This window comes from Ornithorhynchus anatinus, chromosome 17 (assembly GCF_004115215.2).
Source record: "Ornithorhynchus anatinus isolate Pmale09 chromosome 17, mOrnAna1.pri.v4, whole genome shotgun sequence".
NCBI lineage: Eukaryota > Metazoa > Chordata > Mammalia > Monotremata > Ornithorhynchidae > Ornithorhynchus > Ornithorhynchus anatinus.
The window spans coordinates 9,744,402-9,769,023 of NC_041744.1; the positions used below are offsets into that span (position 1 = coordinate 9,744,402).

The 24,622-nt window shown below is 46.3% G+C and overlaps 1 protein-coding gene and 1 long non-coding RNA gene across 2 annotated transcripts in view; one reads left to right on the forward strand and one right to left on the reverse strand.

Annotated features, from left to right (window-relative positions):
• NLK (nemo like kinase) overlaps positions 1-17,281 on the reverse strand; it is a 118,255-nt gene extending 100,974 nt beyond the window's left edge. Inside the window, exon 1 of the mRNA XM_029081916.2 lies at positions 16,167-17,281. Within this exon, the coding sequence (XP_028937749.1) occupies positions 16,167-16,621 (455 nt within the window). The 5' untranslated portion in view covers positions 16,622-17,281. The remainder of the gene's footprint in view (positions 1-16,166) is intronic.
• On the forward strand, positions 10,963-11,613 carry LOC114817783. The gene is made up of 2 exons (XR_003765639.2): positions 10,963-11,154; positions 11,442-11,613. It is a non-coding gene; the product is annotated as an uncharacterized LOC114817783 (long non-coding RNA).
• Positions 17,282-24,622: the final 7,341 nt, after the last annotated feature.

A 24,622-nucleotide genomic window follows, 5' to 3' on the forward strand; every position in this document is an offset into this window, starting at 1 on the left:
GAAGTGGCAGACCTGGGATTCAAACCCGTGACCTCTGACTCCCAAACCCATGCTCCTTCCACTGAGCCACGCTCTCTTTACATCTCAACATTCCAAGCAACTGATGCAATACCAAATAAAACTTCAATTTGCTGATTAGTCCTCCCTTTTTTGACCTGGAAGTGCTTCAAACGTATTGATCCTCTTGTAAAGACCAACTAAAATACTTAAAATTGCAAGAAAAGGTCATGAGGAGGCTTAAGAAACTCAAGGCAATGCTATTTGAACTTATTTAATGGGGCACTACTAAAATTCATCCAGACGTGTTGATGTCAGGTCTAGCTGAAGGAACACTTTGAAGATCACAACCAGATATTCTTCCTACCTTCCTCTTTTATCTGCCTGCCCTCGACTCTTAATCTACCCAGCCTTAACCCTGCCTTCCAGCGAAACTTGCCTTTTAGCTGTTAACATTGCCCTTCTCGAATTTCGTTCCCATAAGCCTTTGCCCGGGTCACCCCAAAACAATGGAGTGACATCTCTCCTCCTCACCCCCTCCATGCTCTTCCTCTAAATTGTGGCTCAAAGTCCTCCTCGTCCAGGAAACTCTCCCTGATAACTCTGCAAATTCAGCTGCCACGAAAATAGCCAACCCATCTCTTCCTCAGAGACCACTCCTGAAATTATATTTACTAATACCTATTGACAGTGACTGAAAATGTCATTTGTCTTCCTTATTAGACTCTAAGCTCCTTTAGGGTAGTGCCTGGTTTTTTTTGTTTGCCCTCATGAACGAGAGATCTGGTCTGCCTTTCATGGCCACTGAAAAATGATCATTTGCCTATTGCAAATAAACCACATTTTACTTGGTCTGCTGATGGTTCTGCGGAATACTCCAACCTCCAGTCACTGAAGCTTCCTACATTGGGAAGACCTAGGGAGAACCTTTCTGGAGACCCAACTTGACTAAACTCTGGTCAAAATGACAATGAAAGCTCTCCCGCACACTAGCAAAGCACTGCCTTGTTTCCCTCCTGTACACTTCCTCCTCCCCTCACCCGCTACCCCATTTGCAGCTGGATTACCAAAAGTCTCCGTTGTACCTACAATAATAGTTATTTTCCTGGTTGAATAAAAGCTTACACATATTCCACATTACGAGAAATGGTAGCTTGAGGCACAATTTAAACAATTAACTTTGGTTTTCCCTCAAGAACTCTTTGCACTAATCAGATCAGCCACTGAAACAATCACCTGGAGAAAACTTGGGTGTTTACGAGTGCACTACTAGATTTCCCCATTTAAACTTCCAAGCGTTTAGTACAGTGCTCTGCACATAGTAAGCACTCGACAAATACCACCGAATGAATTTATGCAAAATGACATCTCACCTCCACTACGGTCATTTTTTTACTCCGTGCTCTGGACAGATGCCCTACTAGAAAGGAAACAGCTGTAGCTGCGTTCATTCTTTTTAAAGGAGTGAGGGTCAGAGGTGCTATTTTCATTCACGCTTGTCCAATATTATGAAATTGGCTCCTCCCTTTCAAAACAGCAAAGCTGTATGTTTTCAAATAAAATTATTTCACCTTGTTTTTTTCCCATAGTATTTTGGTTTTCCAAAAAAACAATCAATGCTTCCTCCATTCCACTCAGCTCAACTGTTTCTCGAACAGCACAACCCTGTCTTGCTATAGCTTCCATACCCAAAACTCACATCTTTTTCCCTTTATTTACATGACTTTTTTCCATAGTCTCCCAATCCTCACACCAGTCCGCTCTAAAAATATCCAGAGAAGAGAAAGGGGAAAAAAAAAGCCCCTCAACATTCCAATATCCCCCTTTTGATATTCTTTGATTTATACTAAAATCTATGTTTACTTACGTCTGGCATTTTTTAAGAATGTGCTTTGTGAAAACAATCAAGAATCATTTCTTTTCAGAGACATGGTGCAGACAAAAATCTTTTTAAAACATTTCCAGATGCCTCAAGTCATTTATTTCTTGTCCTGTATTTGAAGGGATATAGTTTAGCAATCTGAATTCACTAAAGATTAATACCTAAAACCAAGTATGTGATTTAATGAGAAACCAAAAAATTGCAACTTGTAAATCAGTTGTCCATTTCTTATGGCAAATATTTTCCTTTTTAATTCCCAATTAAAACACTATTACCTCAAATATCCTCATCAATATTGTTAACTGTGAATATTTGGAGGGCAAAGAACACCATTGTCACCCTTCTCTCAGATGTGTCTAAGTTATTTGTGATCTGTCCATAACAGCTACTGGACTCCAAATCTTTTAAAGAAAACTATTAAACGGAGATGGATGCATTATGATAATTTTTTGGGCTATTTGAAATTGACCAGGCATATTTTCCAAACAAATCAAGCTAAGGTGATTTTTGGTGGAACACAAATACCCATTCGGAGAAAAGGTGATACACCAAAGGTGAAAGATCAGGTCCACTGAGCTATGTGGCCTTTTTCACACCAACAGAGAACACTGAAAACCTGACTTTGGGTTCAAAGTCGAAAGAAAAAGTTTCCAAGGAATGAGCATTTCATTTACTAATTTACATCCAACTGATGATGGAAAAAAAAAAGCAGGCAGGACGGAGCTACAACTTTCATATGATTCTCGTTTTTCTGAACTCACACCATTTTAAAAGCTCCAGTTTCACCCCACGCTGACCTGCCATTAACATTGTTTTCAAGACTGTTGAATCATAACTGAGGTGATAGAAAATGTTTGTTAAAGAAAATGGTCCTCCCCCATTACCTTTGGGATCATGCTGGACTATTTTTGGCATTTTCAACTCCCTGCTCTACAGAAGGCGCTGCTATGGTTCTTGGAGCTCATCTCTAATTATTCGGAATTTCTTTCAAATTTAAAAACGTAAAAGGATTCACCATCCTCTCTTCATTGCCAAGGCCCGATTTAAGAGTAGCTGGCCACCATTTTCTTAAACTCTTTCCCTCCTCACAATACATTCAATCTGGGGGTACAAGCAATGATTTGAGCCTTTTACCACAGGTTTAATTACCTCACACTACAACCACGTCAGGGATTCCTGCCTCTATTGTTCGATGCCTTAAGGTCCAAAAGTTTTGGTGCAGTAAGAGTGTTTATTAAGTATTCAATGTTTGCAAAGCACTGTACTACATTCAGGGAAAGAAGAATGAGCTATAGGTAAATAAATTCCTCCCAAGCTGGGCCTAGGTTAAGACATCAATAATAGATGGGTCTTGGAGGATGCTCTGTCCAGCTAAGGCCACTTTCTCAAAGCTTAGAAGGGGCCCGACAAAGCAGATAAAGTTATGGTCTCTCTGCCATCTGTTAAAATTTGGGGATGAAGCACTCTTGCACCAATTTTCAAGAAAGCAGACACATTTATGTGAGTGAAAAACACTAATGGAGAGAAGTCCAGAACTGTGCATTGTTCAGCAGGCCAGAGCCTGCTCCATGATATTTTTTCAACATAAAAAGGTTGTTGTTCAGTCTAAATTGTACATATTCTTCCCTTTCCACAGTCAGTGGAGCAAGTGTCTTCTCATTAAATATGACAACTCCTCATTCAATTGTGATGTTAAACATAACAGGATCTAGCACACCTGGGCATTTCTTATTAATTTTCCTGTGGTTCTGAAATGGATCCCAATCTGAAACATGTACATTCTTTGGAAAAAATGTCCCCCATGATACAGCCGTTCAAGAAACAGCCCTATCTACAAGGAACCTAACCTTGCTGGATAATGGAGTTTGTGTGTATTTTACTATGGACTCCTCTGAAGAAGATGATTTTAATTGGAAGGATGAGTTCTGTACTTGAATTCAGAAGTCTTCTAGGTTAAAGAAAGTTCAAACCAATGCTTGATTACCCAGACTCAATAGCAATGCCAGCATTATAGCTCAAATTAGCTGAAATATTAGTAATTCTAGAAATCTAGGGAAGGTACAGTATGTCAAGTACATAACTCATAAGGTGGCACCAAGAACAAATAGTTACCGTAAGTCATTAGATGAGGTTCGGGAACTAAATGATTAAAGGTTTTCGGTAGTTCAAAGCATCGTACAACTACTCTAATCCTAACTTGGAATGAGTGGGCCAGCAGTAGAGTTTTCAGGTAAGAAAACTGAGGCTCTGCATTGGTGATATACCCGAGATATCTAATTAGTGTCGGTCTACAGCCTAAATGGAATTAGGACAAGATTTTTAAAACCATACTGTGGGCAAAGCAAAGATGGAATAATTTAATCGGTGACTCACAGCAGTATAACTGTGTTTCTTTAGGCTACTGAAGCTCTCAGATTTGATCCATCATCTCTGTGACCCTGGTAAGAGAAGGGCTGAGAAAAATTTTGGAGGTCATTAGGAAAAAAGAAATGGGGGGTGGGGGAAGGAGGAAGGGACTGTGATTTTTTTTAAAGGGATTATTCAACTTGAAAAGTTGAATTAGCCAAAACTAGAAGACCGGTTTGCTACCCATTAGACTTTAGCCTCCTTTCCAGCTTGGATTGAGGGTTTGTCCTCCTGAATATGACTTAAGAAATCCTCAATCTTAACAACTTCCTCCAAGGAAAATGAGCTAAAGTAGGATTCTATAGACACCTACAACGTCGGTACACATTTTTAGCCTTACAAGTAGAGTCCCAGAAGTGCCCACATTATATCTAGATGTCATACTCTTTAAAAGAGAATGCCGCTTGTATACTTCTAAGGTTTTGTTTCTTACCATTAACTGTATGTCTTTTCAAGTTCTAAGAACTTAATTACGTCAGATAAAATAGTTAAGGTTAAAGCAAAAAAAAAAAAGTCAAGGCCATTGAGACATGACAACAAACTGCCAACTATAACCAATGTATTTCTACAAGATAGGTTGATAGAAACCTGAATTTCAAAGAAGCCAATTACTTAAAAAAGTAAGATCTCTGGCTACTGAAATGATTCCTGTTGTGACCACTGTAAGGTATTGGATGGTGGTAGTCAACTCCAATAAAGTGAAATTTAAAACAGCAGCCTGAACCCAAAAAAGTGATTATTGTGCTAGATCCAAATAGGGGAAAAGTGGGTGATTCATCCTTGTTCATGTCCATGGTTCTGTCTTACCATTAACTACAAGTCTTTTGAAGTTCTAAGAATTCAGTAAAACTGGATAAAATAAAGCAAAAAAAAAAAACCAAGACAGAGACATGGCCCTGTATATATAACCATGTCCCTGAGATATGGTCACTGGTATTTATTGAGCGCTTACTATGGGTAGAGCACTGTACTCTATACAATATAATGGGAGGACACATGAGTAAAAGCCAGTGGAATGCTCTAGCCTAGTATAGCCAAGCCAGCAAATATACTTTAATATTTCTCTGAGCAAGCAATTTACTACCATGTCTGAAGTCCATATACAGTAAATATGCCCAAGATAGGGACCAAGGAGTTCATTTGGATTCCCAAGCCTTGTTTTTAAGGAAGAAGAATTTTCTGGGCAAGATCAAAAGGGATACAACGCTTAATATTTCAAAAGAGTTTTCCTTCCCAGACCTAAACCTCTAGTCAATGGTATGATTCATCTCTATTTACACCATTTGTGTGGGATCCAGTTCCTCAGCTCCAACTTCTTCCATTTCTTCCCCGCAGAGGAACTTGGAGAAGTTGGTGATTTGTTTACAGACACTAATATTAACTACATTGTGTAAACCAATATCTGCTGCCTATATATATTTACTCTGCTTGTCACAAACCATTTTTATGTGAACTGCAGCTGCCTCATTCAGGGGGTTTATATTACAAAATGACGTAATGGCTGAGTTGAATCAATCAACCCACCCTTTTCGGTTCTTTTTACCCTCCCATCTTGGGAGGGCTCTCCTAAAGTTTGGCAAGAGCTGTAACATCTTCCACTGAAACCCAGGGAGCAAATACAGAGGCGGCCCCTTCCAGAAAGCTTGTTGTTCGACACAGAGATTTCAACCATTTCCCATCGCTGGCTAACACTTAAGATCCCAAGACTTTTATGCTATGTATAGAAATAATCATTACCCTCTGGGAAACAATGGCTCATTTACTGAAATTGAGCCATTAACAATGGAATTATTTGGTTCTGAATACAGAGCAGTGAATTGGGTGACACAAACCACAGCATTATGGGCACATGTGACTGCATTAGGACTTTTGTCTCTGGAAAAAAACCATGAACAGCAGCAGCTTAAAGAGATTTCTCTTGAAACCTCGTAAGATTCTCCATACTCTTGGTAGCAGAACTGGGAGACAAATCCCAAACTATTCCAGGAGGGGTGTGTGGCATTTTAACCGGCTACTTTAGGGGACACATTTGTTCTCTTGATGTGCAACCTGCGACAAATCGGAAAGAAGGAAGAAGTTGCAGAATGGAATATTCCCATCCTGCCCGGAGCCTAGTTTTGACTGGTACATATTCAGTTACACATTTGATTTACACTGCATTTTTTAAGAAGTATTTTTTTGAGAGAATTGCTTTACACACACACACAGACACACACACACAGAGTGACATGCTTGCTTCAAGGTTGCCAGTTCCTTCTCTAGTTGGAGAACTTGCAAAACACGCTATGAGGCACCTTGAGTTGGTGCCATTCACGTTTCAGTTCTCAACACCTGAGTCAAAATCACGCCGATCGTGAAACTAATTGAATTCAGAAGCAGCAGTCCTGCTCAAGTGTCTGTGAATCACCCAAACCACTCGTTTGTTGAGATTGGCATGGCCCACCTTTGCAAGGCTGAGCACTGAGGCAGGACTGGTGAAAATCCCATTTAAGAATTCTAGGGGGAAAGCTTTCGAATCACCTATCAACACTAAACCTGGCCTGACCCATTGCTGCTACCTGCTCGCTGGCATTCGTTTTTCCAGCTCCCTTTTGCAATTTTTTATGAAGTAATCCAATTTGCAAAGGATTCCTCCATTTAGCAGACCGTACAGCAAACCCTCGCCGACATTGGTTTTAGCCACATGAACTGGATTTTAGATGAGAAAATAGACGTATAAAAGAAATTTGCCCTCGACAAAAACCCTTTGACTCCGTGTGGTTTGGACATTACTGATCGGACCAAGGAATCCTACGCAGTCTATCCCCTTGAACTCACCCTGTCCACCTTTATTCATGGCTACCACATTTTGGTTTCTCTGCATTTCTGTTTCTCCCCCTCTAGACTGTAAGCTCATTGTGGGCAGGAAACGTATCCATTATATTATAGTACTGTACTCTCCAAAGTGCTTAGTACAGGCTCGTACCCAGTAAGTGTTCAATAAATACGACTGACTATGCAGCTTGTTTAGTTACTATATGCCCAGTTCGGTATTATTTTTCAATTTTTTTTGCATGCCAACACCCACATGTATCTTTTAATACTTCCTGCAATATATTCTCCAAAATCTCAGATGTAAATTTTTGCCAAATATGAAGTTTGTACAAAACGAAGATAGTTTTCAAATTAAAGTGACAAAAATATTCCTTTCAATTCTGACTTTTCCCATATAATTTGCTGTGTAGAACTCTTTTACTTAGGACCTTCCAATTGGGACTTGGGTCTACCAGCAAGAAAAATAAAAACCAACGTTTTGAAATCACACAGGTAATCAATGGGATAGGCTATAAAAGTTGTCATTCAATTTTCGGAAAGGGTCCTAATCAGGATTTTCCATAAATTAGTAGGGTTTATGCTCAGCCTTACAATTTAATTTGAAATTTAATTTATACTTTAACTCTGGCCACTTCTGTTCCACTCCCTCTGAAAGCTTTTTCTCAATCATCTTTGTTACAGAGGAAAATTGGGAAAGAAAGGAGATAGGGAAGAGAGGCAAGGATTGGGAGGGAGAATGGCTAACATTTTGTCTTAAATATTAAATATTTACCAAATTAACTGCCTCAGAAGAGTCATAACTCTAAGTCATTACCACAGATACTCTGAATTAGTGTAGCGTTTTTATTTTCATGACCTCTCACTTGGCCTTAGTTTCAAGAATTCTGAAAATTGCTTGCTCATATGGACAGCAAAGATGGAAGTGGCTACTGTGTATTTACCTGTGGTCTTCACTCTAGTATCAGGACTATGTTGCAGTCACTTTGGCCATACAGGGGTTTTCGTACATAAAACTTTTGCATGCCTTCTGAAGAGTGCAGCACCCCTTCCTGCCTCCTAGCATTATGCACTCTTGCCGCAGAGAGAACCCGACAGGCAGACACAACAGAGCGTGCATGGAGCAGACCACTGGCCACTGCAATCGATTCTTGGTCAGTCTCCGGGATTGACCAAGGCTCGTCCATTATTCATAACGGGAGACCATCACCACCAGCACCACCACCATCATCATCATTGTGATCATTATTTTTAAGGCTTGAAGAGTTAAAAATACAAGCATAATATTGCCTCAAGAAAGTAGCTTTGTCAGGTGATTACTTGCCCTATCTCCTACTAACATAACCAACGACAGTTCTTTAAATCCCAAGGACTTTTTTTAAAATCCTGAATTTATTGTAATGATAACAATAATTTATTGATATTATACCCAAATTTGTTTTTAAAAACAATAAATTGCAATACTTTGAACTGCCTGATATACTATGCAGAAATAGGCTGGATGGGAAACAAACAGGAAAACGACCAGTTAGAGTGCAGCTGAAAGTTCACGACATTTTCATTTGGCAATTCAAAATCCAGCTTTCCCATCATTACACAAATAGAAAATGATTAGGTGTTAACTTTGATAATCCAATTTTCTAATATTTATTTGATAAGTTCTCAAAACTAATACTGTAGAAACAACTTTCAACTGGTTGGCAGGGTAACAGAGAAAAAGTGGGGAAAAGGACCCTGCTTGTCCTTCTGGGGGCTACTTTTGGAAGAAAAAAACTAAAAAAAAAATCAATAATTGCACCTTTTTTTGTTTTCACTCACAAATACGAAGACTACAGTGAAATAAAGCCTCCAGGTTTAGACCAATTCCCTCATTTGCACATCTGCAATTCTGTGCTGTGGCACATTAGGAAAATTAAAAGGGAAGAGCAATCACCTACATATGGGAATTGAAGAGATGATTTTCTTCCCATGTCTAAGCACAGAAAAGGACGGGCAATTTTTTGTGGCTTCAATGCCACCGAAAAAACAGTGTCATCTAGTTCTCTAAGGAGGCGTCATCTCCACCTTCTGGACCAGACAAAGGATTTTAGGTCAGGGTAGGGGAAAAGCGAAGTTCCCATGTTGTCCGGTCCCCTGTAAGGAGATTTCAGGCTGACACCAATCACTGTTAATCGTCTTGAGCAGGAAAGGAGACTGGAAATTTCATCTCGATAACAAAACCACAACAGTGACAATAAGAGAAAATAAATCAAATGGGGATATCTGATCTGATCAAGGGTAAGCGAGAAAAGCAAACATAGGCAAGAATTAGCCTCCAGTTTCTCCCTTTGCTATCCAAAGGAGTCCACAAAGGGACAGGCAAAATGTCCAATTCCGTCAGGGTAGATGGATGATTTCTATTCAGAGAGCTCCCAATCAAGCCTGCCTTGAAGAAGCAACTGGCAAAGTCCCCTTGCCCCCGAAATAAGTCAAACTGACGTCTGAATCAAAACTTTCTACTCATGGTTTTCTAAACAGCAAAACCGTAAATTGATTATTGGTTACAACAAAGATGGGCTGGGTTTTCACGCAAACTAAAATGCAGCTTCTCCTTGAGGGGAAACTCACTCGTTAAAACACCTGCATAATGAATCTGTCAAATCAGAAACAAACATTGAATACGTAATTTGTCCTACTCTCCTCCTCGGCACCAAGTGGATTTGGAGAATCAGTCAGTCACTTAAATGAGCTGCACATGGAATTTCAGATCCCATGGTTTAAAAATAAATTACAACTGAACAGGGAGCCTGTGTAGCCTTATCCTGATGTCTTCCTTTAAATCCCACTGCACACTATTCCTTGATATTTCGACTTCTGAAGAGAAGCAGAGAGATTTTAGGTTCTTCCACGGTCCATGTCGATAAACCGTAATTGTACCCAGATGCCACCGTGACTTGTGAATGTTAACAAGCAGCTGACACAAGGGCTTCAATTATTTCTTCACTCTTCTCCCACCGCCTCAAAGAAATGGATGTTCCAACCTAGCGCAGACTGCGTCGGGTACTGTGATCATGGACGACACTGAGATGGGGGGGGTGGATCTCTGTCCAATGATCGGGGCCAAACGCTCTTTCAGAGGAAACATAGAAAAACGACAGCCTGGGTCTGGACTTCAGATTCCAAAATGGTAATGAGCTTTCAAAATGTTCAAGTCTGGCGGAATAAGGATTCAGTTCAGTTAATCAAATCAATCTCAGTCCAGATGCTAAATTAAGCATAGGTAAAGAACAGTGAACAATACTGAAGGTCACTGCGGCCTCTCAGTTCAACTACAAATCACTGTCCCCCCACCCCGGCATCTTTTTTTTTTTTTTTTTAATCCCCCATTCCCCAAAGCCAGCATTTTAAGGACCCGGGGCCAGGGCTGGGTACCTTATGGGAAGGGGTCAGTATTAGTTCTACAGGGACATGTCACACGCTCAGTGACACCACTGCATCTTTCCCTTCAGGCGCCCTCTGAGTTCCCCCCAAGCAATAACAATAGGATCAAACTGACATGCTATTTTAGTTAGGAAATCATTGCTCATCTGCCCTAGATGGCCCAGACAACAAAGAGCTCACTGGAGTAGAATAGATGCCTCAGGGAATCGTCACAAATAAATCTTTAACATAATCCTATAATTTGCGAGGGCCCCACCCAATGCTTTCTTTCTGCTCAGACTACAAAATGGAAAACTTTGGGGGTAATTTCCCTTATACACAATCAGATTAGGGAATTAAGGTAACATACTGTATGGAAGCATCCTTAAATAATGGGGGCATCGAGGAGCACTGGCATTTGTAGCCAATCTAATACAACCTCCCTAACCTATAGCGGCAGTTTAACTGGCAATCCAATTCCCCTGAACACCACTGACACCCAAAGACAGACTAAACACCAGGCCGCAAAGTGCCAGACTGAAAGAAAAATACCAGCAGCCCATTAGGACACTGGCTTTTGCAACACAAGGTGGTCGGCTTTTCTGCAATTTGGAGAAAGAACAAAATGAAACACAAAAATGCAGTAAGACTTCCTCAAGGTAGGAAGGAATTTTCCAATTCTGTTCTCTGGTTTGGGGTTTGAATGAGAAGCAAGCACACCCAGCACTTCTCATCAGGTGAAACTGGTCTCAATTTTGTGTCTTTATGGCTTACTCTGATCGTGTCAGCAGCAAAAGCACACGTTTTCGGGGACTTTCCGTTACAGACGGTACAGTTCCAATCTCCGAGAAGCAGGCTCCAGACCATTAGCCACCTCAGTCATTCTGTTACTTTTCTCTTCTAATTAACTGCCTGCATTTTCTTCCCTTTTTTTGCTTCATTACAGCTAACCTGCAGGTTGTTTGGAAAGCAAGTTTCTCTAGTTAAAATTATCAGCAAGGATCTACACTCTCCCAGCCCACTGTACATTTCCTGATACGTCCACCCTCGGTTTTTCATGACGTTCAATTTCTGCCTCTAGGGCTCCCCTTCAAATTAAAAAAAAAGTCTGCTAGAAATTCCTCTCGAAACTCTCCAATTTCTTTAAAACTTTAAGATAAACAACATGAACAGTAGCCCATTTAAATTTAGGAAAAATAACGGCAGCTCTATTCAACACAGATAATGACACCTCTAGTTGATTATTAGCACAAGGTGCCTTTTTGCTGAATAAGATGTGAAAGATAGCGCTTTGAAAATTAAACACTTCTAAGGACTATAGGAACATCGAATTCAGAAACTTTTCTCATTGGCATAAATTTCACATTGCTACCTAATCATTTAGCTAGATTCAACGTTGCCTAGTAGATAGAGCCCAGACTTGGGAGGCGGAAGGACCTGGGTTCTACTCCCGGCTCCGCCACTTGTCTGCTGGGTGTCCTTGGGCACGTCACTTAACTTCTCTGTGCCTCAGTTCCCTCATCTGTTGAATGAGGATGAAGACCGCAAGCCCTGTGTGGGACAGGGACAGTATCCAACCTGATTATCTTGTATCTACCCCAGCACTCAGAATGGTGCCTGGCATAAACGCTTAAAAAATACCATTATTATCCTTATATTGTTCTGGCTACAGTTTTAGATTTGGAAAGACAATAATACACTTTACATCATTATCTGTGGGAAGCTAAATTTTGGTGAGGGCTTTAACTATATTTTCACGGAACCTCTAGACTGTACGCTCCTTGTGGGCAGAGAACATGTCTACCAACGCTGCTTGTTGTATTCTCCCAAGCGTTTAGTACAGTGCTCTGCCCGCAGTAAGCACTCACTAAATATCACTGTTTGATAAAACATGCCCAACTTCTCAAGCCCAAATCACTGATTATTGGCCAAGCATCCACTTTTTCCTAAGCTTCTCTTTGGGGCTTCGTATGTCTGTACTCTTACAAAAGAAGCATTAACAATGAACTTTGAAGCCAGGCAAGAATGTCCTTATTTTGATCATGTCACTCTGAAAGCTGCTTTAAAAAAAATGGCAGCATAAACGTTTTCCAATACAATGCCAACTCTCTAAATCGTTCAGTTGCAAAGCACCTGCAATTCATTTCCTTTACAGAAAAATTGGGGAGGAAGAAGAGAGGGGGGTCAATCATTAATACTTCACCTCATAAAAGCACTAGATCCTCCAAACATCTTGGTTGTTACTAGGCAAACTTAATTCCCTCCCTTCCTCCAATGTTGCACAACTGAAGGGAAAGTTGTATAGGATACAAACCTTCACCTTTACACTAGTAAAATTCCCATTCTTAAGTTTTTATGACTCCTTTTGTCAATCTCTCTCCCAACTCCTTACTGCATCTGGAGTTCAAGTAGGTTCTTTATCTGACACCTATTCCCGGACCGTGAACGTCAATCAAAAATGGTGACAAAAATGGTTTGCTAAGGGCAATATGGGAAAGGGGTAAAGGTAGAAGATTTGAGGCCCTGTAATATAACCCTGGATCTTTCTTCCTTCATATATGGAGTTCTAACTCTCCATGTTCCAGAATGTCTGGTCTACCTTCATCAAGTCATTCAAATCATCTCATCTTCTCAGCTAAAGACTAAGAGGGAGGCAAAACTGACTCCATTTACGTGGACGAACTTTGGGCCCTGGTTAAAGTTGCCGGTGACAATCCCGAGGCCCTTTCAAAAAGCTTGCTTCGACTTGCTCCGTACCTCCACAGTGGTAAGCCCGTGAGCTCCAGAGCCTGGTGGGGTAACCGCTGGCCTGCAATTATAAATCACCGGTGCAAGGCGGGTTCTTGTATCGCTGGGGGGGGTCAATCCATAAGAACCCCGACCGAGGAGAGTGGCTCGTTTTTCGGCCAATCTCTGGAGAAACTGACTGACGGAGGTTTTTAGTTGGCCGCAAGGCTTGCTGGTCGGTTGGCATTTGTCTGGGAATCGAACATTAAACGAGAGCTACGGAGGTACCCGCCCAGCAAAGTAACAGTGAAGGTCTTCGTGGGCTAGCCGTGAAAAACGACGAACACGATGACGCTCTGAAGGCCCGGCACGCTTAACTCGCCACGGCCTGCCCCGCGAGTCTCTCCACGCAACAAACCCGAAACGCTTAACGATAAAATACAGCTGGCAGCTGTTAATGAAACCTTAATTGAACTGTCAAATCAACATCTTCACCAGCAAGCAAATAGGGAATTCAGGACCTTTACAAAACAGTCCAATACTGATAAGTTATTCCACTAGTTAAATTCAGCAAGATAAATCAAGGTTAGTAGACTAAATTATTCAGTGATAAATCTGAATGGTAAAGCGCAAGCACGACTTCTAAAAATCTCCCTCCTTTTCTAAATGAAGGAATGATACACTAGCCTTCAAAAATACACGTTCGCATTTCGGAGCCATCAATTAGAGCCTTTGGGTATGTGCTAGGGGAGAGCCAAGGAACAGAAATGGCTTTCTAGTCCTACGCCTCGTTAGAAACACAGTACTCGTTCACAAAATTCACACCGTCCTCACCTTTAAAATCTCTCACAGAGTGAAATTCTGCATAGTCTGCCGATGGCTTCAGTGAAGCCCAAACTGATCCAAACCTATCTAGACATCAGCTCATCGATAAGATTCAATCCACCTGCACCCTAAGATAAAACGTGTGGAACTTTTCACAGCCTTACACCTCAGAGTCAGGGTTGCTTTGCCTGACAGTTGATAACTGAGCAAAGATCACAGGACTCGGCAGAAAAGAAAGAGAAATAGGCTGGCACGGATCTTTTAAAGAGAATTTCGGGCCATTTTCTTTCCTACTGTGGGGGGTTTGCATATGACAGTCGACAATGCGCAATTTCAACTAAAGGAGGTTTGTTTGGTGTTAGTGAAACATTTAAGGGGGAGTCCAATCGCGCAGCCTAAATCAAATTGGCAGCAAGACCTCCTGTCTCCATGCCGACCGAAATATTTTCCTCCTCTCCCCCTCGGAGGTCATCTCTGCCTTATCAATGTTGCCCAGGTAAAAGACGATAGCTCTATTTCCAGTAATGATGCAAACCATCGCTCGTCTGATACCCTGGCTCTTCATACAATGACAGAAAACAAGACAGGCAACACAACCAGGAAAATCCAGACACGGTAGAACAGTCTGTACATCAGGTGACAGGGTTTTAAAGATGCTGGGATCAGACACTGCTCAGCAGCCTAAATTAAGTTTGAATGAAATCACACTGCCCACAAACAAAGCAAAAAAGCATACTTATAATCAGGCCCCAATTTAGTACTGGAACGAAGTCCTCTGCAGGATTATTCAGCGCATATCTGGGTGTGTGGTTTTCCCAGTCGTCTTTCAGGGGGTGCCGCAAAAGTCCACATTATTAGAAATTTACTTGGGGGGTAGTATCGAAAACTCATCAATCCACAGCCGCACACAGGAACGCCTACTCCTTTAAATAATCTCTCCCAGCACGCTCCACTTGTTTTGTTTGAAACACTGCCTTTCATTGTTAAATTCTGACACCCTATCTCAGACTGTTTACTAATCTTCCTAAGAAGCCCGAACGAGCCGAAAAGCTGCTTCTCAACGGCCTTCGCTCTCGTTACATCTTCTGGGGGCATAACAAGGAGGGCAATTTGGACCGGTTCAAAAACAGGGCTTTACTCGGCGGAATCTAGAGGACGGCAACTTCGGTGACCCTGGAATGACATGAAAAAATGTTACGGCGAATACGGGTCACGTACGCTCCCATTCTAACAACTTCATCTGGAGAGACGGGAGACGAGCGTGAGCATTTGATACTTAATGACCGAAAGAAGCCGAATGCAATAGATGATACGTTTCTCAAAGGGGGACTAAACTACTGCAGCAGATTTATTAAAGTGAACCGCTTATGGATGCTTGTGAAAGTGCGTCCAGCTTTCTTTCTTTTGGGCTAAAGGTAGCCTCTGAAACTGGCCCAGGCGGTGGTGGCTACACAACTCCCATCGCCAGAAAAGGGTCAACCCAAGGAAATGAGGGGGATGAGCAAGAGTGGAGGAAGATGGTTAGGCAAAAGGCAGAACCACCAAAAGAACCGGAGAGAGGAAGGGGCCCGAGATCCATTTTCCCAAGCCGGGAGCCGGTGGGGAAGCCGCAGTGACTGAGCAACGGATCCTCTACTTGGATCTCACCGGGCAGAGACCGGGTCTTCCGGGGATCTGAAGGAGGTCGTACCCGATGGGCTGTTCGATCTCCCACCCATTTGGGTTGGGTTGTTAGTCTGGACTCGAACCATTGATCACGAACGTCTGTAGGGGTGACCAGAGTGCGCGCTGAACTCGACTTTCCAAATGGGACGCGGTTGGTCCCGGGGCCTGGGGTTGACGCTCTGGCAGCGACACATCAAATCCATCCAACCGAGGTTGACTCGCTCAGAGGATGCACGCGCTTACACGGGGCCTCAAGACCGTACGCTGGCCGCGGGCAGGACTCCGTCACCCCGTACTCTCCCAGGCCCTCGGCACCGCGCGCCCGGCGAGCGCTCGACGGGTGCGACCGTCGGGGTGAGTTTCGCAGGCCGCCCCGGAGGGCCCTGGCCCGCCGCGTCGCCGGGAACGCCGCCGCCCGCAGCGCGACGTCCCGCGCTCCCCTCGTGCGACTCACCAGACGACGCCAAAGGCTCCGTATCCGATGGGTCTGTCCGGTTCGATGTCCAGTTGCTGTTGCGGATGATGCGAGTGTTGATGATGGTGCGTTTTAACTGCAGCGGCGGCTGCAGCCTGTACCTGAGCTGGGGCGGCCGCAGCCGGTCCGGGGGCCTGACCCGGCGCCGGGGATGGGAAATACGGCTGCTGCTGTCCGGGGTTCAACATCGCCGCCGCCGCCGCCGCCGCGGCCGCCGCCGCCGCCGAGGACGCGTGCTGCTGCACGGGGTGGACGGCGGCGGCCGACCCCGGGTGGAGGTGGTGCTGGGGGTGGTGGTGGTGGTGGAGGTGGGGAGGGGGCAGGTGAGGGAGGTGGTGGTGATGGTGGTGGTGGTGGCCCGCCGCGGCCGCGGACGCGCCGCCGTTGTAAGCCGCCATCATCTTTGCGTTGGCCGTGGCGCCGCAGAGAGACATCCGAGGACGCGGACCGAACCGGGGAGCGAACGCCCTGCGATCGGAAGACTAACCGGGGCCGGGCCGTCAGCCGGCCATGTGGAAGGGGAAGGCGGCCGCCCCGCCTTCGAAAGGAAAACCCCGAAGACCGACGGCTCGACCGGCTTCACGTCTTCATCGATCCACCCCCGGAGGATCTTACGGGATGTCGGTGTCTTCTTGGCGTGCGAGGGCGTGGGGGGGGGGGTGTCGGAGGGGAAGGGGAGGGGGGGAAAGAAGAGGATCCCTTTCCCCCCAGGATTTCTGCCACGACTGGGTGCTAAAACTCCATCTTTAATTTGGTTTTTGGGGGGTCTTTTTTGGGGGGGGGGCTACCAGCTGTGACTGCAGGGATAAAGGCCGGCCGTCCCTCCCCTGACCCCCCCCGCGCAAAAAGGATGAGGTGCCACTCGCCCCCCCCGGGCCTCCTCGAAGGGGGTTGACCTCTCTACCCCTTCCATTCCCACATCCTTTTCTGACCACCCCCCCCCCCGACGCCTCCTGGAGAAAATCCGCGCCCCCTCCCTGAGAGGGGAAAAAAAATCAGGGAAAAAAAGGGGGTCCTTCTCCCCCCCCCCCCCCCCCCCCCGGGTCACGACCTCTGGGCGCCTTCTACATCTCCCCTTCGGGTGGAGTCGGGTTAGACTCGACCGAGGGGGGGGGGGGCCCTAAACTTTTGCTGGGGGGGGGGGGGGGGAGGCGCCGGGCCCGAGGATGGAGGCGGGGCAGGGCGGCCCCGGGGCGCGAGGATGGAGCTGCGGAGGCGCCGCCGCCTTCTGCCCCCGCCGCCGGCCGGTCGGGGCGGGCGACGACGGGTCCCGCGATGGCTGCCGCCCGCTTCTGGAGCGCCCCGCCGCCTTCTCCTCCTCAGTCTCCTCAGCCGCCGCCGGCCTCCCCTCCCCTCCCCTCCCCTCCCGGCCGGATAGAGCGGACACGCGCAACCATCCGCCCCGGCCCCGCCCCCGCCCCGACCAATCCCCGCCCGCCCCCTCCGGCCCCCGTCCAATCCGCGCCCGGCGCCCGCTGACGGGCGGCCGGCTCCTCCAATCGCGCCGCCGGGGGCGGGGGGGTCCCCCGGGGAGTCCCGCCCGCCGGCCGAGAGGGGCAGGGAGGGCGACCAATGAGGAGCCCCGGCTGGAGGTGACAGACAGAGAGGGAGGCGAATGGAGACGCAGAAACCTCCGTGACGTCACCCCCTTTCTCCCGCCCCCTTTTTTTTTTTTTTTTTGGCAGGAGGAGGAAGCTGCGTTACAGCCCAACTCCGAGACCTGGAGGAGCAGGAGGAACCAATCCCCCAAAGGGGCGCGTCACCGGGAACACCCAATCAGGGGAAGCGGCCGGGGGGCGGGGGCGGGGCCAAGCCCTGATTGACACCCGAGTGGCCCAATGGGAGCCCGGCCCCCGGCGCCGCCCCTCTCCCATTGGGTGGGGCTGGAGGGACCTCGCTGTCACTTGGATGACAGGCTCCGCCGGGAGGGGCCAAGATGGGGGCATTTAATAATAATCATGGTATTTGTTAATAATAATGATAATGCTGGTGTTGGTTAAGCGCTTCCTCTGTGCAGAGCACTGTGCTAAGCGCTGGGGGAGATCCAGGGTCATCAGGTGGTCCCACGTGGGCCTCTCAGGCTTCATCCCCATTTTCCAGATGAGGTCACTGAGGCCCAGAGACGTGAATAATAATAATGTCGGTATTTGTTAAGCGCTTCCTCTGTGCGGAGCACTGTGCTAAGCGCTGGGGGAGATCCAGGGTCATCAGGTGGTCCCACGTGAGGCTCCCAGTCCTCATCCCCATTTTCCAGATGAGGGAACTGAGGTCCAGAGAAGTGAAGTGACTGGCCCACAGTCACACAGCTCAGGGGCGGGATTGGAACCCGTGACCTCTGACTCCCAAGCCCGGGCTCTTGCCACTGAGCCACGCTGCTTCTCTATAATAATGGCATTTGGTAAGCGCTTACAATGTGCAAAGCACTGCTCTAAGCGCAGGGTTATCGGGTGGTCCCACGTGGGGCTCCCAGTCTTCATCCCCATTTGACAGATGAGGTCACTGAGGCCCCGAGAAGTGAAATGACTGGCCCAAAGTCACACGGCAGACAAGCAGCGGAGCGGGGATTAGAACCCACCACCTCTGACTCCTATGCCCGGGCTCTTCCCACTGAGCCACGCTGCTTCTCTATAATAATAATGGCATTTGTTAAGCGCTTACAATGTGCAAAGCACTGCTCTAAGCGCTGGGGGAGATGCAGGGTTATCAGGTGGTCCCACGTGGGGCTCCCAGTCTTCATCCCCATTTGACAGATGAGGTCACTGAGGCCCCGAGAAGTGAAATGACTGGCCCAAGGTCACACGGCAGACAAGCGGCGGAGCCGGGATTAGAACCCACCACCTCTGACCCCCAAGCCCGGGCTCTTGCCACTGAGCCACGCTGCTTCTCTAGTAGCAATCAAGAAATAACATAATAATAAATTATTCTTATCAAACACAAACTCCTTACTGTGGCCGACAAACCTCTCCATCAGCTAACCTTTCACTACTACACCCCTGCTGAAGGAACCAGAGATTTGGCATTTGAGACTATAAGCTTGCTGTGGACAGGGAACATTAATTCTGTCGTATTGTACTCTCCCAAGCGTTCAGTACAGTGCTCTGCACGTGGTAAATGCTCAATAAATACCACTGATTTAGGGAGGAAAGGGGTGAGGTTGGCAGGGGGTGGGGAGCGGTGGAAGAGAGAATGGGAAAGGAAAGGGAGTTGGAGGATGAAGGAAAGGGAAAAGGGAAAGGAGGGAGAGGGAGGAAAAGAGATGAAAGGGAGGGAGAAAAAAAGAATGGAGACTTGGGAAAAGATAACCGGGGGGAAAGGAGAGAAGGAGCAAAGTGCGTAGATGAGGATGGGAATCGTTTCTTTTGCAGACAGAGTATATATTTCTAGCCTTGTCAGAAACTCCTATTCTTGGGCCAGAAGAGACAGTTGAGCTGCTGTAGAAATAGTGGCTGCAGAGGTGGGAGAGGCTGTTCCTGCCACGGAAGGAAGAGCATCCTTCCTCCTCTTCTTTTTCAGTGGGGGGAGAGTGCTCGCGAGGGATGCGGACGCTGTCAACCCAGCTGGAGCGCTCTGTTCTGCCATCCCCGCCTAAGGTCGGACTTAATAATAATTATGGTATTTGTTAAGCGCTTAACTACGTGCCAGGCACTGTAGTAAGCGCTGGGGTGGATACAAGCTGATTGGGTTGGACACAGTCCCTGTCCCACCTGGGGCTCACAGTCTCAATCCCCATTTTTCAGATGAGGTCACTGAGGCCCAGAGAAGTTAAGTGACTCGCCCAAAGTCACCCAGCTGACAAGTGGCGGGGCCGGGATGAGAACCCATGACCTCTGACTCCCAAGACCGGGCTCTTTCCACTGAGCCATGTTGCTTCTCGCTAAGGGGTTCTTCTAATGGGTTCCCCCTTCACGATTCCCGAGTGGCAGCCCGGAGAAGCAGCACTGCCTCGTGGACAGAACACAGGCCTGGGAGTCAGAAGGATCTGGGTTCTAATCCCCGCTCCTCCACCTGCCTGCTGGGTGACCCTGGGCAAGCCACTTAACTTCTCTGTGCCTCTGTTACCTCTTCGGTAAAATGGGGATTCAGACCGTGAATCCCCAGTGTGGGACCTGAAAGGTTTCCAACCTGATCAGCTTCTTTCTGCCCCAACGCTTTATTCATTCATTCAATAGTATTTATTGAGCACTTACTATGTGCAGAGCACTGTACTAAGCGCTTGGAATGGACAAGTCGGCAACAGATAGAGACAGTCCCTGCCGTTTGACGGGCTTACAGTCTAATCGGGGGAGACAGACAAGAACAAGGGCAATAAATAGAGTCAAGGGGAAGAACATCTCGTAAAAACAATGGCAACTAAATGGAATCAAGGTGATGTACATTTCATTAACAAAATAAATAGGGTAATGAAATAAATAGGGTAATGAAATAAATAGGGTAATGAAAGGTAACAGAGGCCCAGAGAAATGAAGTGACTTGTCCAAGGTCACACAGCAGACACAGCTTTAGTACAGTGCCTGGCACAGAGTAGGCGTTTACCCGAAACCATAAATAAAAAAGTCCAGAAGTGTGACCGTCCCCCTCGAGGCAGGACTTCTGGCCACTTTAACTCCAGCCATGTTTGTCTCTCTGCAGACCCTAGCTCTTGGGCCGTCTTCTTCCTCCAAAACTCTGCCTGCCTCGATTCTGCTGCTCTGTATCACGCCACTTCATCATCAACTGTATCTACTGGGCGCTTACTGTGGGCAGAGCACTGTAATACACATTTGGGGGAGTGCGATGCGACCGAGTTGGTAGACACGTTCCCTGCCCACTGTGAGTTTCCCCCTCCTTTCTTTACATCACTCCTTGAGACAGATTTCTTTCAGGAGGGTTTCCCATTTTCCTACAGCTCACTCTTGAAATAGTCATAGACGGTGCCCTCGGATTTCCAACTTTTTTGCTCCTGAAAACTAAGTCTTTAGTAGAAATATTGTAAGTTGGAACCAAGTTTCTCATAGGAACCACGTTTAAAATTGGGAAATCGGTTCCTGAGCCAAGCTTGGATACCTTATTTTTATGAAAATTACTCAGAATGGTGGACTCGGTCAATTATGGATGATGAACTCAGCTGCATTAATGTATTGAGTCAGAAAGGTTCTACGTTAGCATAGCTGACTTTAATTTCATTAGAAGTAAAATGGACATGTCAACCCTCCCTGCTGACTCTTTTGGGAAGGAAGCAGTGTGGTAGAGTGGATAGAGTATGGACCTGGGAGTCAGAAGGACCTGGCTTCTAATCCCAGCCACTTGTTTGACGTGTGAACTTGGACAGGTCACCTAACTTCTCCGTGCCTCTGTTACCTCACCTGTGAAATGGAGATTAAGACTCTAAGCCCCACGTGGGACATGGTCTGTGTCCAACCTGATTAGCTTGGATCTACCTCAGCACGTAGTACAGCGCTTGGCACAGAGTAAATACTTAGCAAATACCATTAAAAACTGCAAACAAATGGGAAATCTCTCCATCCTCTTCCCAGTTCTCAGGACCTTTCCCGGTTGGCCCCTCATGCCTTCTATAAATTTCCCTCATTTCATCCCCCCATTGAAACTATAAAAATTGTGTCCCCATTTCCCTGGGCAGGGGGGAGGGGGAAGGTGCCTTATCTCTCCTACCCCCCACCTAGTGCCCTAAAGGAGGATAGTATTGTAAAGTCAAAATCACTATGTCGTACAGCTGACACAGTGTACATTAAGAAATGTCGTACGGGCTATTTGTGTTAACTAGTGATGCCTCAAATCAAAGATGCCCTGTAGGTTGATTATATGTTTGTCTTTCTTGCCGCGCCTGAAAGCAGCTTGAGGGCGGGGGCTCTGTCCCTTCTTCACTTGTGCTCGCGGCACCTGGAACAGCACCCTGGGAGTGCTCAGTACATGCTTCTTGCTTAGGAGGATGATCTAGACTTCAAGCTCGCTCTGGGCAGGGAGCATGCCCACTAATTCTGTTGAATGTTACTCTCCCAGGCGCTCAGTATGGTATTCTGCACATAGTAAGCATCCAATAGGTACCACTGATTGATTGATTGATTGATGACCACTAAGGAATTGCCTTCGTCTCCAAAGAAATTTATAATACTGTTCCGTTTTCTTTCGACTTTTATCGGCATGGGAACCAAACACAGTGGCCAAACTCCATTCCCATCCATAAGTCAAGTCAAGAGGGCATCTCTCAGCTCCTTCTCTTCGGCGTGATTTTCAGACTGAAAGCTACAAACGATGAACTATGAGCTGAACATGAGTCAGCAATACGGCACTGCTCTTTTGAAAACCAAGAATCAGTCTGGGATGCGTTAACAAGAACACGGGATTCTCCCTCTACCCTCCACATCGGGGCCAGACTCTTCTCAGAGAACAGTGGAGAGAGGTGAGACTTTGGAGGAGATCCAGAACGAGCTCTGAAAATGATTAAAGGCCTGGAAGGGGGTTTCTGGGTGGAAAAGATGAAGGACTTGGGATGTTTGGCCTGATGGAGACTTAAGCCTTCAAGAGCAAATGAAGATTACTAAATAGGAGAGGGCAACCATATCTCAGCTGAAGCTAGAACATGGAAAAATCAGCACATTATAGTCAGAGCGATTTAAGTTAGAGCTAGAGAAGACTTGCCGCAGGTTATCGACGAGGGTAGAATTTGATGAGAAGCAGCATGGCCTAGCGCAAAGAACACGGGCCTGGGGGTCAGAGGATGTGAGTTAGCTCCGCCGTGAACCTGCTGCGTGACCTTGGGCCAGTGACTGAACTTTTCTGTGCCTCAGTTTCCTCATCGGCAAAAGGGGGATTCAATACCTGTTCTTCCTCCTACTTAGACTGTGAGCCCCAAGTGGGATCTGATCATCTTGTATCTACTCCAGTGCTTAATACAGTGTTTGACACATAGTAAGCACTCAACCACGTACCATTACTGTTATTATTATTATTACTATGAACAATAATGACAACAATAATAATTCCCTTCTGGGTCGATCAGTAAGATCATGAGGGGGAAACTTTGGACAACCAGTGACTTGCAGACCATCCCAACTCCAGTGCTGATCTCTCTATCTACAGGGGGTCCACCATTCCCAGACTGGTCCTCCAATAATAACAACCGTGGTATTTGTTAAGCGCTTACTCTGTGCCAAGCACTGTTCTAAGAACTGGGGTAGATACAAGGTAATCAGGTCCTATAAGGGGCTCACAGTCTTAGTCCCCATTTTACAGATGAGGTAACTGGGGCACACGGAAGTGAAGTGACTTGCCCAAGGTCACACAGCAGACACGTGGCAGAGCCGGGATTCGAACCCAGGTCCGCCGACCCCCAGACCCGGGCATTTTCCACTCCCAGGCCCGGTTCCTTTCCGCTAGACACTGCCGCTTCTTAGGGAACCCTCAGAACTTGTCGCCGACCCCATCCATTCTGCATAAGCGGGGCTCTAAATGGAGACGGGAAACAAAGTTACAGTGCAAGGAAAGAGCCTGTTTGCTAGCCAACCTCTGCGCCAAGACAGGGATCTCCTGCCCATTCCAATGAGCAGGGCTGCAAACGAGCAGGTCTTCCAAAAGGAAGAAGAGAAAATGGGAAGAAAAAACTCTGTGCAAGTGGTTTGTTTACTCTCCAAGTTTCTGACTTCTTGCTTGGCCTCCCTGCCAAGGCACAGGATAAACCCCCCCAAAGAGACAGGTTGGCCAAAAGCAAGGAGTTCTCTCTCGCCATGCCAACGCTTGGCCTGAATTCAGCGTGGCCTGAATTTGGGAACCGAAAGAACCTACTTCCCGCACCACCATACGTGAGGCGGACGAGAGAAAGGGGAGTCAAGATCGCGCCAAGCTGGAAGTATTCAGTCTGGGCCAGAAGGGGCTAAGAACTCACTCCTGGGGGGCTTGCCCCAAAGGCAACCTCAGGAGCCACAGAACCACTTCCTTCCTGACTTGGCCTCTGCCACTGCACCAAGTAGGAAGCGGGCTGTATTCATTCATTCATTGTCGTATTTATTGAGCACTTACAGTGTGCAGATCACTGCCCAAGCCCTTGGGAGAGTACAAGAGAACAATAAACAGGCACATTCCCCGCCCACAATGAGTTTATCAAGCCTACTGGGGGCCTGTCTCAAGGAGCTCATCCTCTGTGATTGCTTCAGCTCCTACCTCTTAGCAGGTGACTCCCAAATCGACCTCTCTAGCTGGGGCCACCTCGCTTTGCAAACTCACATTTCCTTCTCCTAATAATAATAATTGTGGCATTTGTTAAGTGCTTATTATGTGCCAGGCACTGTATTAAGTGCTGAGGTAGATACAAGGTAAACAAATGAGCTCACATGGGCTCACAGCCTCAATCCCCATTTTACAGATGAGGTAACTGAGGCACAGAGAAATTAAGTAATTTGCCCCAGGTCAGACAGAAGACAAGTGGAGGAGCCGGGATTAGA